At 33.6% G+C, this 15,780-nt stretch overlaps 2 protein-coding genes across 3 annotated transcripts; one reads left to right on the forward strand and one right to left on the reverse strand.

Annotated features, from left to right (window-relative positions):
* Positions 1-1,056: 1,056 nt before the first annotated feature.
* LOC144834913 (uncharacterized) lies at positions 1,057-2,758 on the reverse strand. The gene has a single exon (XM_078689898.1). It carries the CDS (start codon positions 2,277-2,279, stop codon positions 1,461-1,463), a length of 819 nt encoding a protein of 272 aa, XP_078546024.1. The 5' UTR covers positions 2,280-2,758; the 3' UTR covers positions 1,057-1,460.
* A 196-nt stretch (positions 2,759-2,954) lies between these two features.
* LOC144834907 (uncharacterized) lies at positions 2,955-14,358 on the forward strand. 2 transcript variants are annotated; one of them, XM_078689891.1, is made up of 16 exons: positions 2,955-3,227; positions 3,531-4,104; positions 5,871-5,906; positions 6,469-6,703; positions 7,052-7,276; positions 7,774-8,337; positions 9,234-9,337; positions 9,469-9,795; positions 9,928-10,047; positions 10,136-10,257; positions 10,482-10,581; positions 10,883-10,891; positions 11,627-11,722; positions 12,090-12,302; positions 12,665-12,828; positions 13,105-14,358. In XM_078689891.1, the coding sequence occupies exons 2-16, from the start codon at positions 3,535-3,537 to the stop codon at positions 13,235-13,237; spliced, it is 3,018 nt and encodes a 1,005-aa protein (XP_078546017.1). In that variant the 5' UTR covers positions 2,955-3,227; positions 3,531-3,534; the 3' UTR covers positions 13,238-14,358. The 2 variants fall into 2 exon arrangements, with proteins under 2 accessions (XP_078546017.1, XP_078546018.1); XM_078689892.1 differs by lacking the exons at positions 7,052-7,276; positions 7,774-8,337 and having other exon boundaries at positions 2,959-3,227.
* Positions 14,359-15,780: the final 1,422 nt, after the last annotated feature.

Below are 15,780 nucleotides of genomic sequence, written 5' to 3' on the forward strand. Positions count from 1 at the left end.
ATGCATTCAAAGTGGTACATTGTTTAACCATATCCTGTGAATAATTCTATACGTGTCTGTCTGGTAAAAATGTGGTAAACAATAATTGATAGATAAGAAAGCCCGTTTCCAGACCAGTACCGTAACGGATATTTGCCTAAATATGAGGTATCCAACATGGCAAGTGGGAAACGGCCAAACCTTTTAAAATTTATTTTGTTAGTCACATGTGGCCAAGGATTACCAATAGTAAATTAACCACTGTCTTATCAGATAGGTGGGAATCCTCCTGATACAGGGGCTATTTTATGAACCAGTTCACCGGGTGACCCCCCTACTCGTCTCAAATGATGAACTGGGTTCTTTAAAGTGCACACAGGTTATAACTATGTACACTGGACCTACGATTTATAGTCCTTATCCGAGAAGACTAGTTCCACCAGAACTAGGAGCGAGTCGGCCCCGAACCCTTTCCGATATTGACTCTTCAAGTACGGTAAACGGCACCCCTGCCTTAACCGCTTGTCCATTTGACCAATTTTATTGGTTCCGAATATACTAAAGAAAGAAATGAAACGTACATTGAAGATACCAATGTTCAAAGCATTACGTCAAAATAACCAATAATGAAATCGACCTTATATTTAAAGAGACCATTATTTTTGTTGTTAATTACCGGACACTACCATCGTAATAGCAGCACATTATACTAATGACTTCACTATTTAGGAATACAGTAAATGTAAAATAATTAGGGATAATGTTTGGCAATCATTAAGCCTGTTTCCGCAAATGTATTCGCGCGAATCGGTAGCGTTGAGTCGAGTCTAAAGTTGTTGTGATGCGAAAGCAACAATGCACAACCAATCAGGAATGTTCGATTCGCGCGAATAGATTCACCATACTGTAAAGCTTGTAGAATTTGTATGGTGGTGTTGAATTGGGAAAAAAGACTGGGTGTATATAATATCATGTGATGTAGTTCGATGCCATCACAAGTCTCATAGGAATTAAGCATATTATGAAACAAAAATAAAATATAAATAAATGAAACACATTTTATTTAGTTAGGTTTTATTTATTGATCTGAATACATTAATCGTTGTTAAATCATAGATTAAACCAATTGTAAAAATCATAACATATTTACATTAATATACATTTTTATTGAGATTGTCTGCAGCTGTTTTCTTCTAACTACTCACACACCTCCACTACTCTGTGATCTGAACTGATCCTTTAAGTTTCCTTAGTACAGTATTTTATTTACAACGTTCTCTCTAAAGCCTGTTTTCCATGCCACAAGACGAATTTATTCGCGTAAACCGATCATATCCTTGGGATTAGATGAAACGTAAAGAACGAAGCACCCACACCAACACTTCCGATTCGAGTAGTGGCAACAAGCTACGCGCTCTGCGGCTCTAATTATTTCGTATACAGTAGTCTTTATATTGTCTTATTCAATTTCAAGAACGCTGTTATTTAATAAAATAATGATCAGTTAGTAGAATCGGGCAATTGTGAAAGTCTGTCGTATAATCATAATACAGCGTCAAATCTTCAGGTTCGTTTTTCGTTCCTCCTAAATAGCCTAAACTTTCCAAGGTATCGTCTTCTTCTAAAAGATTGCACACATCTCGAACTTTCCCGCGAAAAACTTTAATGTTAGTTGATAATAAATGCATCTCTTCTTTGATAATTTCTATGATGCCATATATGGAGATGTGAGAGTGAACTTTGACGGTAAAGTGTCCTGGATACGAGCGTAAATTGTCGAAAGTTGACAGACGAAGATGCAGCTTGATATAGGTAGGCCTGTGAACAACAGAGGGCTGCCAAAGACTAACTTTGCAGACAGAACATGGTTGTGATTCCACTCTGGTGGTAACCAGAAGAGGGCGGTTATAAGTATGTTCAGTGTATTTCAATCCTTTGGAAAACTCGAGATAGTCAATAATGCCATCCTGATCCTTATCAATGTTCTTTGCGAGTGCGTGCAGTTCTACGCTCGAGCACGGTGCTTCTAAGTCAATCATACCAGCTTTGAATTCATCATACGTCAATACACCATCTCCATCAACGTCACATTTGCGAAATAACTCGATAGCTTTATGTTTGTTGCTGGTTAACCATCTGTCCATACGGTCCACAAAACTGTCAAAAGAATCTTCATTGGATACGAGCAGTTCGGTTGCCTTTTCTAGTTTTTCTTTCTCTCTTTCTGCTTTTGTAAGCTTCTTCTTACCTGACTTTTTTCTTTTTCCACCGCTCTTTTTCTTGCCCTTTTTGAGTGGCATTGTCCCTGATCACGCAACAGTTCTTTAGACAAATATTTCAGTGAGACATGAAACGATCCAATGCTTTAGCCATAGAGCTATTTAGGCCTATAGCAAAGTATTATGCCTTGACTTCACATGAGGCAGCAAATGAGTCATCCAACACTAGTGACTGTAGTGAATATTCCAATTCACTCGCTATGCCACCGAATTTACGTTAACCACCAGTAGGCCTAGTAAATATCTGTAATGACGCCTCAATGTGTTCCTGAAACAGCATGCATGACAGTGAGACTACTACTGTTAGGCCTACTCAGACTGCCCACGACAACTATTGAACTATGAACAATAAACCCAACAGCGTCACAATGAGAGATATAAGTACCGTATTGTTTGATAAGCACTTCCGGGGTTGATATCGATATAACTTTCACAACTGTTGTAAACAAAAATAAATCAAACTACAAAGTTCATTCTTAAAGATTAACTTTAAATTAATAATCTAAGAATATTAATGAACTAATTTTAATAATCTAAGATCGCATGATTGGCAATAAAACCGCTTTTAATAGGGATATACCTGCTTAGCAACGGTAAACGCGTTAAGTAATAACTTTGTTGCTATGGCCTAATCTACTTTAGAGGGCGGGCTGTATGCTTTGATTGCCTTATCGGTATTTACCTTGGTGTTTGTTATGTGTTGTTTATAAATTACAATTTTTGTGGGTTTTTTTCAAAATTTGGGTTTGTTTTGAACATCAAAAAGCGTAGTCATCTGAAAACATTTACCGCGAGTTACTTTTTGGTTGAGATTAAATTATTTTCAATAAGAAACCGTCCACTTACTGAGTTAAGAACTTGTTTAGTAGGACCGGTTAGTATACGAAAGTTCAAGTCACTTTGTTGGAAGTTTAGCCCTAGCAGAGCAAGTGAGCCATGTGAAATCCTAAGCCTAGCTTCGATTGGAAGGTGAGAATGACTCATAATTATTAGACAAAAATGTATTATGTGTATCTATTTTTTGCAGTTTTGGTTTTAAGTAGACATTAGAAAAACAATCTGGATCTTATGTGGTAGAGTGGAGTGTTGTCTTTGTACAGAGTAGACATATGTCTACTGACTGTATGTAGATAGGCTATATTTTTATTAATTTTTACACTACTGTACATGAAAACAAATTAAAACTGCTTTTTGGGTAGAATTCAATACCTTCCAAAGAAGTGTTGATTTCTGGTTAAAAAAAAAAAATAGTTTTCTAATCTTGCTTTTTAGTTTAATGATGTTGGATCCAAATACACCCTGGTTATCACAGGGTTACAAGAATTTTGAGAGAGAAGACTTTTATCGCAATGATGTTAGAAACCGTAGCCGACCTTCGACTACTCACAGTACTCGTCAACAGACCAGACGAGTGAAGAGTGCCACACACCGAAGGGTTACGACTCCTGTCAATTTTCAACCTTCAAATCGACCCAAAAGTGCCCGACCACCAAGTACCCAAGTATACCGGCATGAGAAAGTTGATTGTTACAATTACAGGGTGGATTCGCAGGGCTCGACGAGAACTCCTCTCCAACACAGACGTGCACAAAGTGCCCGTTTTGCAACCCGATCATCAGATCAGGAAAATATTCAAAATAGTCCGCTATATAAGAAGTATTATGAAGAACTTGAAAGTTTAGCATCGATGGAAAATGGAAGTTGTTTTTATTGTCCAGTTGATTGTAGACCGCCGTCCAGTAGTAGTTTCAGACCAACTTCTTCTACTGGTCTTCTTGCAACTCTGTTGCCATCGCATTTTGAGCGCTATGTGTTTTGGACACGTCCGCAAACTGCACCACCAACGGTAGGGTTAAATGATAAGATCTTTTTTTTAGGTTTTCGTATTTTATTAAAAAGTAACTCTTTACTCAAATCAGCAATAAAATAAATATTTAATAATTCGTTAAGTGGTGGTTATTAATTGCATTATCTTGAATATATTATTCTAAAATTATAGTAAGCTCTGTACACTCTCTCTCTCTCTCTCTACACTATGAAATTGATGTGACAAAAAAGTGTGATGTGCCAATATATGGACATGATGATGTCATATCACTACCATATCACACTTTTTTGTCTAGTTTGATAGTGTAGACATCAGTTATGCGAGAAATAAAGCAATACATTTTGTGCAATAAAAAACCTAAAAGTCCATGACTGAATCTCAATGTACCTTCAGTGCTCAGGTGTGTTCAATTAAAATAAATCAAATGAGGTACTGTAGTATTATTCTTGGAAGGGAAATATAATTGCTTTTATACTTAGAAGCACTTTACCTTGCTTTAGATATCCTAGAGTACCATTAACAGAAAGAGACTGGTAAATAAGTAACATACTAAGTAAATAATGAGTAAAAACACTTAAAACGTCATTCATTTAATTTGCTTAGCATGCTATCTTACTATGAGGCTTAAGATGGTTGGCATCAGTTGGTCATTATTTAATGATTCATAAACCAGTTTAGTCTTACTGTTCCCATCCAAATATTGATAGCTTATAAATCGTAGACAACATTAGTGTCATTTTCATCTTCTAAAATATCTCTGAGATGACTATCCTGTTTTATCCTCTGTTGTTTGGTTTTGAGCTCTCTTTTTTTTATCATATTTAATGAGGGTGACCCATCCAGCACATTTGGGACCCTCGGGTAAGGCAATGAGAGTAAAGTATCTTGCTTAATGATGCAACTTTGGATCATGATCTGCAAGTTCCTACCTCTTTTTTCACTAAGTCAGGTCTATCTGAATTTGAATATTGAATAATAATTATAAACTATGAATAATTTTTTTATATCCTTTTTTTTTTTCAATCGTGGGTGTAAACATTTTTAAAAAAGCAGTTTTTTATATATATTCTTATATATGTAATGCAATATATTTCACAAGTAAAAATAAAGTTGAAGAATATCTTACTTGTCAAACCATAATGATAGAGGAGTGTGTTTGTTGAAAGAAAAATTACTCGCCTAGAAAAATTTGTTCACAATAAGCCCAAATCCTTTTTCATTGTGATATAATTGAAATGGATCAAACTTGTATTCTGTAGTTTGTTTTTATCCGTTTCTATGGTGATCTACTTCCTGTGTATTGTGTTGTAGTAACCATAGTTTTGTAGTTTTTCTATAGGCTTTTTAACATGTTATATATTTTTCATGCTTATCCTAGATGTACTGTATACTATTGCCTTCTTTAAACAAGTTGTATTTACATCTGCATACTTTCTCTTGTTTGTCACAGAAGAAAGTGTTTTAAATAGTACCAGCCAATGAGCACCTCAGACCTACTTTTTTATTTCAAAGTGTGTCTGATGAAATATGCTACACACATTAAAATTGTTAATAATTTTTGTACATTTACAAAATCTAGTTGGATACCATAATATTTAGGGAACTATAATACAGTAATGTGAATTAAACACAAACCTACTTATACTCGTTAATTATGAGTTTAGAAAAGGCATGGCACTCCCACAATAAATTTGGACCATAGTAATAAGCAGGTATCGTATACTCATTATATAAAACTGTAAAACATTTGCTTATTTAACCAATTGTTATCTCTCTTTTTGTAGAGAAGAGAATACTTCCAATTACCAAGACATAACAATGTAAGTACACAATTGAGTTTAACGTCATTTAAGTCTCTTTTGTTGAACTATTTTCCAAAGTGTGAATAAGTTTTTCTCTTCAGAGACAAAGAGACACATCAGTTAGTACTATTATACTGTATTTAGTAGTAATCATGCTGCAAGCACTTTACAGCACGCTTCTGGTAGTATTTTACATTTCTATTTAATTTTTCACAAGAAATATTAGTGTTTTTTTAAATGTCTATCATTTATTGCTTTTTCTTCAATTAATTTGTGTTTTATAATATTCCAAAATTATAATTTACTTTAAACTGTTTTTTATTTTGCAAAAAAATATTGTGGATTGTTGATGTTTATCAATTTGTATTTCTCCTTTGTATTGTGTAATCCAAATGTATTATTTAAATCATGATCCAGTCATTTAAGAACTCATTTTTTCCTGTAAAGATTTCAGTGGAAGTTAAGTTAGAGAGTTAAAGAAAAACAGTACGGTGATTTTCAATACAGAGGCAATTTCTTTCTTTTTAATCATTTTATCTCTTTAATGTGCTAACTGTTATTAATTTGTTTTGTTTTGAAGATACGACGTGGAAAAGTTCCTCACTACACCAACTTTGTTAGCTCAATCAATCTTGCTGATCGTGATTCTACGCCATCACCACCCCCACATCCAAGGAGAGCATTTGAAGATGCACATCACGGCAGGAGAGAACTACGCAGATGCGTACATCGGAGAAAGCAACCAGTCGAACAAATGGTTAAAAGGAAAAATGAAGAATTGATTTCAGTTGAAGATGAAAGAGATAATGATACAGGTTGGTTATATGTATTCATTCTAAATTAACAATGCCACGTCAAATTTAGCTTTACTTTTTACAAGAAGTGAAACAGCTTTGTAACATAAGGTTGTTTATTCAGTCAAACAATTAAGTAGAGTCTCAGAAAAATGTAATTTAGCTTTACTTTTTTTTATTAAAGTTAAAATAAAATAAGTAAGTTGTCACATGAAACTAACCAACAATGAGATTCCTTTCATATAATAATATACACTTTTTTTTAAAGGGAATTCTTGTTGAAACTTCTTAAATAATATTGAAAAAGGTTTTCTATTATTTAATAATAATTAATAATATAATATCTAGTCTAATCTATCGTATTTACAGGGCTGAATCTAGGTGTAACAAAAGTTTCTCATCCCCCTCAAGGCACTACCCCTCACATTCCTACCCTTCAAAGGAACACCCTTTTTGGCACTGCTCCTCAGGATGTTGACAAGAATAGCTCTGATTCAAATGGCAGTGCTCTTGAGGACAATGTGTTTTCTTCGTTGAATGAGGTCCAACAATCGCAGAATACTATGACTATCAGAGTGACAGTGAAAGACAAAGGTTTGGTTTGCATCGCTGCTCTTTTAGCTTCAAGCATGTGTGTAAATCAATGTCATATTTAGTACAGTCAATTCTGCCAAACTCATTCTGAATCAAAATCTTTAAATTCAAATTTTGAATGAACTTTTTGGTTGTGGGACACAATCTGTTCTTTGTAGAGTTCGTGTATTTGGAAAATCTTGTTTTGGTAAAGTTGACTGTATAGTATTATTGTGGAGCATATGATTCTCATAAACATTTATTCATTAATCCAAAAGTGTCTTTACAAAATTCACTGTTTTCATTTAATTATTTTATAATCAAAATTCAATTCAATAGATATAAGTTTCACTTCATCTTTATAGTCTACATATAATTTGGCCTCTTTTAGGATTATCTTATTTTGATCATGTACAGGTGCAATTTTATTCCTTGTAGTTTCAAATATAACTTATAACTTTATTTGTAGTGTATTGTTTACAGTACTTATTACTGACATTATTGTTGTTGTAAAATAGCTCAAGGAAGGAAAGATGAAGATGAACCATGGTTTGAAAATAGCGAAAACAACTTTGAGAAAAATTCTTTGGAGAATATTGATATAAATGAAGAGACAGTTCTTAAATCAAATGTTTTTGAAGATTTTCCTTCAGAGAAAACTGATCTCCATAACGATAAATTTGGCACTGTCTCTGAAATTACCCATAAAAATAATGAGACTGCCGATGTTGCTCAGATGACCTTTGACTCCAACAACACTCTGCTGGGTCACACTGATCCAGATGACTTTATCCCTGATGGCAGCAATTTGTGTGCTTTAGTTGAAGAAATGTCACCTCAGCTTTCTTTGAATATGTCCTCTGAGATTCACCAACTGGAGAATACAATGGCAGTCAAGTTAGCCTTTGACCCCGAAGACACTCTGCTGGGTCACTCTGATCCGAATGACTTTATATTGGATGGCAACAATTTGTGTGCTATAGTTGAAGAAATGTCACCTCGGCTTTCTTTGGATAATATGTCCTCTGAGATTCGCCAACTGGAGAATGCAATGGCAGTCAAGTTAACCTTTGACACTGAAGGTTTGAGATCGCTTATAATTGCTTTCGTGGACTTTTGTGTTGTAGTAGAGAAGATATAGTTACTGTATTGTAGATTTCTTCTGTAACGTGACTTGAAAATACAACTGCTTTTTTTTTCAAATATTTAGCTAATAGTAATAATGTCAACTTCAGCACTTCTTTGTCTTATTAGTATTTTATAACATTTTAGCTGAATTCCATTCTTGGAATTGCACAACAACGAGAAACAGTTGCTAAGTGTCTCCATATAAATGTTTAATATAATAAAACACTAATTGAATTTTTCTTCATGTGCATTTTATATTTGCTTCATTCACTTGCTTTGTCAATTTTCATTCAAAATGTTTTAATTAGTATACTTTTAGAAGTATGCATGTTTATATTTTACAGTGTTAAGAACAGTATTTAATTTGCTCTACTAATTAATACATTTTATTTATTATTAGCTGATCTGATGATTACAGTATGTGGCAATGTCTTTATTTTTGTATTTCAGAAAAGTTAGTGCATATAAAAAATAATTTTGAAAAGAATATTGTAACTAAAGTACTGGATGTTCTACGGTACTATTTTACTATTCAAGATATTGTATTGAGAACTGTATTAGTTATCCATCAACACAAATCAAAGCAATTTGCTTCATATATTAAAATATATGCTGAGTTGTTATTTAATTAATCCTAATGTTCTAGGTTCACTTGCTGTAACAGTGAAATGTAATTTATTGCAAAAACTTTTAAAAAAAAATTACAAATCATTTTCTCCATTTATGTGTGAAAGCTTGCTTAACATGATGATGGGGAGGACATAAACATCATGCACCATCACCATCATTTTTTTAGTATTTCATAAAAAATTGTTTCTTATCTTCATATTATTGTTCCTTATCGTTTCAGAAGAAGAGTTACTGAAGCTAGTAGAAGATGATGTCATCATCCATGATCTAACACCAGACCTGATAGAGGACGAAGCTGATCAGAAAACTGAGCCGTATGCGCCGGTAATTTGAGATTCAAATTTATCATACTGTAGTAATTTGCAATTTCTATAATTATGAAATTGAAGATGGGTATACAAAATATTACTCTATTATAGATACGTAATTTATTGGATATTTTTTTGGCTTAATAGACACCAACACCCCTTGCTTCACCACCATTATCTCCACCGCCTCCACCACGAGAGGAAAGCCAATTGGAAAGAGAGCCCACACCACAACCACAGACAAAAACACCACCACCATCACCGCCACCAAAGGAACCACAAGAACCACAACCTAAAGAAGAACTGCAAGATGACCTACCAGTACCCGAAGTGACATCGCTACCAGCACCAGAAGTGACATTACCAAAAGAAAGGTTAGATGAGCCATCAAGTATAGAACCCCTCTTAGAGGAAGACGCTATACCACCTGTAACAAAGAAAGAAGTCTCATTTCAACAACCATTGGTTCAAGAAGTAAGCCTCCTTCTGTTATTTATTTTGATCTTTTTTGGAGATGACAAAGCGCTTCTTTCACAACATATCTCAGATGTCTATTGCATTGCTAAAGACACCTGATAATTCAAATTTATTCTTGCAATTATATAGCACCATTTTGAAGAAACTAAAGAAGAAACTGATATTGCTGAATCAGAAGTGGCAACAGAAGAAAATGGAGAGGAAGACAATAAAGATATGGAAGACAAATCAGAAGATGATGCAACTCAGGTAAATAAAAGGATCCAAAATAGAACATGTTTACAGTAACTGTAAAGTCGCAAACAAATTTCCAAATATTTTTTTTTTATTTTTTCAGATTGAAACCGCAAATTCAGATGACAATCAAAATTCAGATGACAATCAAAATTCAGATGACAATCAAAATCCAGATGACAATCAAAATCCAGATGATGTAGTCTCAAATACAAATACGTCAAGGTATGTAACAAACATCAACAAGTGAAATCCTTTATACCTAATTTTAGTCTACAGATATTGTTTTATAACAACTTTCAAAATTGTTTTGCAAGCTAAAAAGTAGATAATTTAGTTCCTTTGATATCAAGATGCATGTACACTATTACCATTTACTAAAAAAATAATATTTCTTTGTTTTTACTAAAGGTAGTTTTAAATTCTACTAAAATATTTTTTTTTTATAGTGAGAATCAAACCAACTCTGAAGAAGATGGTACTAAAAAACGAAGGCCACTTGGTCCAGTTCCAAAATATAAAGTAGATATTTTTGGAATGGATGCACAGGTAAGACCATTCAAATTCTGACCGACATAGACATTAAGTCGTCTATGTTATGAAAATCATAATCTTTGCTATAGTGTGAATTATTTCTGGTAAAAAACTACATTAGTGTTTAGATCTAAGTGCTAGTGTCTATATTTATCAAATAACTATTCTTTGTAAATATCTATGATTTCTTTAAATTCTTAGTATTCCTTTATCTTGTAAAGTGAGATCTGTTAGCAATTTGAAATATGTATATATTTTACTATTTGACAATAGTTTTTTTGTTTATCTTCACTTCTTTCTTTGTTTTCTTCCACAGTCATTAAAAGTATGTATACTGTACTTGAATTCTTTATGTTATCGTTTGCTTTACTTATTTGTCAGCTTGCTACATTATTGTTATTAACATATATTTAGTTTTTGCAAAAAAAGTTTCATTGTAAACTTTGCTTACAGGTTTTCGATTCCATTTCTCCCATAGCCATTATCTTCACCGCTTTGTAATGACTTTGTCGATAGACAATATTACAGCATCCATCACTGCTTTATCATCAACTGATACATATAGCAGCATCCACCTTCACTGCTTTCTTATCAATTTGCTCATAGACAATATTACAGCATCCATCACTGCTTTATCATCAACTGATACATATAGCAGCATCCACCTTCACTGCTTTCTTATCAATTTGCTCATAGACAATATTACAGCATTAACGTACTCGCTTGCTTCATTATATTTAGCTTCAGCAGTAAAACATGATCATACCACACTAGCTTTTTAAATTAATCAGTTGGTGGAAAGACAATTATTTAATACTGGTACAGAAGCATTGTTCTATGTTTTGGGCCTAACATCACTACTAAAAACATAAAACCCTGCACACATGCTTCTACAGTATGTGTATACATTTGCCTGATGACCATAATTGTGAGTTGGCCATTTTTGTGTGCATGAAATTTACTCAAGGATGGGCTAATTGTTGTGTCAGTGCAGTGCACAAATTTGAGTTTTCTAATTTTACTTTACAAAATGTTATAATATTCTTAATTATTTATGCAGGATCTTCTGGATATTGAGATGAGGTTGCGACGAAGAGGAGCAGAACCATCACCAGATTCTCCAGATATCACTGACATCTCTGACATCGATGTCAAGGTAGGAATCATCATGATTAACTTGAGGGCAGCATATTTAATATCCTAGCTTTTGCATTTTATACTGGTATCTATATTTTGGTTTAAAAAAGTGATTCTCTATTAACAACAGAAGCTAATTTACATACAGTCTCACTTACTGTGTGTAAGTCCCTAATTAACATAGGTGCAAACCACTGATGTTTGATAAATTAATAAACTCATCTATAGTAATAATTTAGTTAAATTAATGTGTTAAACTACATTTCACTTACTTACTTTTTTCAGAGACAGATATATTGTGATTGGGTGCAGGTGAAGCGCCAAAGTCAAAATGTGCCAAAACAAATGAACTGAATAAAACAAAGAATGTTTCTTACTATTTTCAGAAACCCAAAATGCAAACTTGGTTACGTGGACGCTTAGCTCTCTCTCGTCAATCCAGTCGGTTTGAAATCCCAATGGATGTAAGAGTCCTGGAGTCCATGACTCCAATGGATTATCTCCTAGGTTACTGCCGGATAAATAAACGTCGCCAGGCAATGTACAAGAAAGCATTCAGAAAGGTGGACAGGGATAATGATGGAGTAATCAGTTTAAAGGTAAATCACAGAACAGAAAGAATGAGAAAATCTATGTTTGAGAAATCACAGAAAGAATGAGAAAGGGAGATAGGGATAATGGGAGTAATCAGTTTAAAGGTAAATCTATGTTTGAGAAATCACAAAAGAGATCTAGTACATTCAGTTATAAAAATGATAAAAGGATAGCCCAAACTTTTTACAGTCTAAGCTGTCTAAATGGGAAATAAAATCATTTATTGTGGTTTCTTTAATTGTTGGCAGAAAATGTAGACTGGTTTGGACTATTTCTTAAATGACTTAGGTAGACAAATTGAACAAACCAATGCCCTGCAGATTCTGAGTTGTATTACATGTAAATTAGAAGTTATTTTTTCTTTCAGGAAATGGAAAAAGGTTTGAATGAAATATTTGTAGACTCCATTGAACCAGAACAAGTTGAGACTCTGCTTGACTTACTGAAGATAGAACAAAGTGTGAAGTTAAGATCAAAGATGTTTTGTGCAATATCAGCTTTGACAGAGAGGTTACTGTTCCAGCAACTCACGTACATAGACTTTTTTAATATCTCCACAAACATATTGAAATGGAATTTCTTTTAGCATGTTAGCATTACATCTTGTCAAACAATCATAACCATTACATTTAATATTGTAATTAGTTATTAAGTACAATCTATTGTTCCCAGAAAGTGCAAATTATACTGAAATGAATAAATCACTTTGTTTTATTAGGCAATCCATCAGATCACCTATTGTTTTCTTTGTATCTTAGGTGAGCTGTGAGTAACCAATAATTGAACTTTCAATTGTTTATCTTATAGAACTGAAGAGGCAGCAGAATTACTCAACCATAAAAAAGAGAGAATAGAAGACGCAGATTTCTCTGCATTGGATTGGAAACTAGAAGGTTGCAAGATACAGCCAGAGTTAAGACGGCTGCTCTACCAATTATGATGATACATTTTGGAACTAGAAGGTTGCAAGATACAGCCAGTGTTAAGGCGACTGCTCTAACAATTATGATGATACATTGGATTAAAAATTAGATGAAGGTTGCAAGATACAGCCAGAGTTAAGACGGCTGCTCTACCAATTATGATGATACATTGGATTATAAATTAGATGAAGGTTGCAAGACAGTACAACCAAACAGATTGAAGATGGCTACCAATTATGACTAGAAACTAGAAGTTTGCAAAATACAGCCATAATTAAGACGAATGCTCTTTTACCAAGTATAACATTGGAATGGAAGATAGAAGGTTGCAAGATACAGCCAAAATTAAGATAGTCAGCCAGAAAAGATGGCAACTCTACAAATTATGATGAGATACATTTGACTGGCAACTAAAATGTTGCAAGTTACAGACACAGTTCAGATTTATAACACCCAATTAAATTCTATCCTTTCGTGTCAAAAATCATGTTGAAGATAAATCAAAATGAACAATTTTTATTTTATTTTAAAAAATATATAAAGTAAATAAATGTATTAACTTTTGTACATAGAAGATAATTTGAAAGAACATAGCAATGCACTCACATCCCTATAAAAGGTTTTGTGCTTACTCATAAATCTCATTCTGTATAGAATTTCCGGCTTCAAAATTCTGCTACCCGTGTATCTACACTTACTCCACGCCGTTGTCATATCATCGACCTTTATTGGCTCCCCATTAAAGAATGTATTACCTTCAAAATTATTGTTTAAAGCTTTTATTTTGTTCCCGTTCATCTTATATCACCAACAACGCCTTCACTCCTCTGACAAATCATTGCTATCAGACTTGCGGTGTAGGCCTATGCTCATTTTCTTTTGTTGCATCCTCTCTTTGGAACAAAACTCCCTCCTTTTGTAAAACGTTGACTCATTTAAGATTAATTGAAAAACTTATTTATTTAGCAAATTTCAGGATATAATGCGCCTTTGATCATCTTTTTGGAATTGCGCAATATAAATGTTTGAATATTATTATTATTTCCAAATGATATTATTTATAATGAAACTATGTAATGTGTAAAATAAAATGATAAAAACAAATAGCCATGATTTTGACTAGATTGATCGACAACTCTGTTGTCAAACAATTTATTGTATGCTGCCTTTTTCTGATCATAGTGTTTCTGAACATGGCGTTTGTAATTTGTAAAGCTTCTTTCACGATGCATACATGACCAGTTGGGTCGTCGTCAAATGACCTTCCTTCTGATTCTGATGATTTGAAGGTTCGACCGACGTAAACTTAGAGGCACGCGACGTTACTTTTCTCAAAAACGCGTCCGTGCGCGCTTTCATTTTATAGAGCAAACAATATTACTGTTATCCTACCATTCAGTCCAACTTTTAAAAAAATAACATTTCTCTATAACGCGTCTTATTTTAAACATTTTAATTAGTATTTTAATTGTTTTCTATTTCTTTAAAGAAAATGTTGCATTTAATGTATCTGTTTATTGTTACCAATCAATATAGCGTAGGCCCTATTTTATTTCAATTGTCTGATTTGTTACGGTCCTATGATCAGTTCGGCTGAATTGTTGAATCATGGATGAATTGTTTAGATAATATTTAAATAAGTCCGCCATGGTTGAATTAAATAGTGAAAAAATATCACCATTAATAAAATACAGAACGTCACATACACGTTCGCTGTATGGAAGTATTATTAAAAATACTGGGCTGCGGTGGACCGTCTGTCGGGTGGTGTGGTATGGTTTACTAACCACACTAACTAATTTAGTAACAAACGGCACCAATTGAATTCCGGAACAGGAAGTAGTATGTATGTCTACCAAACAATAAATAATGCTCGAATACGTTCTTTGTTAACAAACAAAGGCATCACCGGTACTACTTTCTGGCTTCGCAATATCTCCACGTACCTCTTATCGGCGGCGGATATCGGTAGCAACGCCTTATTTTTGTACATTTACAGAATCATTGATACTGCATGCTAGATAATAATTCACATAGGACCATGGGCATCTCCATGATAGGGCGTGGCTAGTTGTACAACCCAGTGCTTCATCTATCCCTGATTTTGAAATATTTACCAACTTGGTGGCCAGGTAAGAGTAAATAACAGTGATCACAGCACACAGTAGGTCTAGTGGTTAACATTCATTCTTCAATGGAGGAACTATCGTTTTAATGAGAGTAAATTTCAAGGCAAACAAAAAACATTTTGGCAATTCCTACGTTGAGGAACTAAAATAATTGAGTTTAAATTAGATTTCAAAAGTGTGGTGTGCAAAAATACACGACGTAGTGGCCGGACCTACTTGATTGTACTAGTGGTTCAGCATGTGTCTATTCTAAAATGAATCTGTCGCAAAATCATTTAAAACTATATTTGTCATACAGTAGCTTGATTTCTATATAAATTTCTAAGTATAGGCTTACCACAGTATGTATATTATCAAAATGTGATTTAGGCATTCAATTTATCTATAATAAATACAGACTACAATTTCTGATTGATCTTTTAAAATGGAAT

This window comes from Antedon bifida, chromosome 2, assembly GCF_963402885.1.
Source record: "Antedon bifida chromosome 2, ecAntBifi1.1, whole genome shotgun sequence".
In the NCBI taxonomy this organism is placed as follows: domain Eukaryota; kingdom Metazoa; phylum Echinodermata; class Crinoidea; order Comatulida; family Antedonidae; genus Antedon; species Antedon bifida.

Coding starts and splice junctions, on each gene's coding strand:
- LOC144834913 (XM_078689898.1), bottom strand. CDS start 2,279: ATGCCACTCAAAAAGGGCAAGAAAAAGAGCGGTGGAAAAAGAAAAAAG.
- LOC144834907 (XM_078689891.1), top strand. CDS start 3,535: ATGATGTTGGATCCAAATACACCCTGGTTATCACAGGGTTACAAGAAT. Junction 4,105..5,870: donor CGCAAACTGCACCACCAACG/GTAGGGTTAAAT, acceptor CTCTTTTTGTAG/AGAAGAGAATACTTCCAATT. Junction 6,704..7,051: donor TGAAAGAGATAATGATACAG/GTTGGTTATATG, acceptor TCGTATTTACAG/GGCTGAATCTAGGTGTAACA.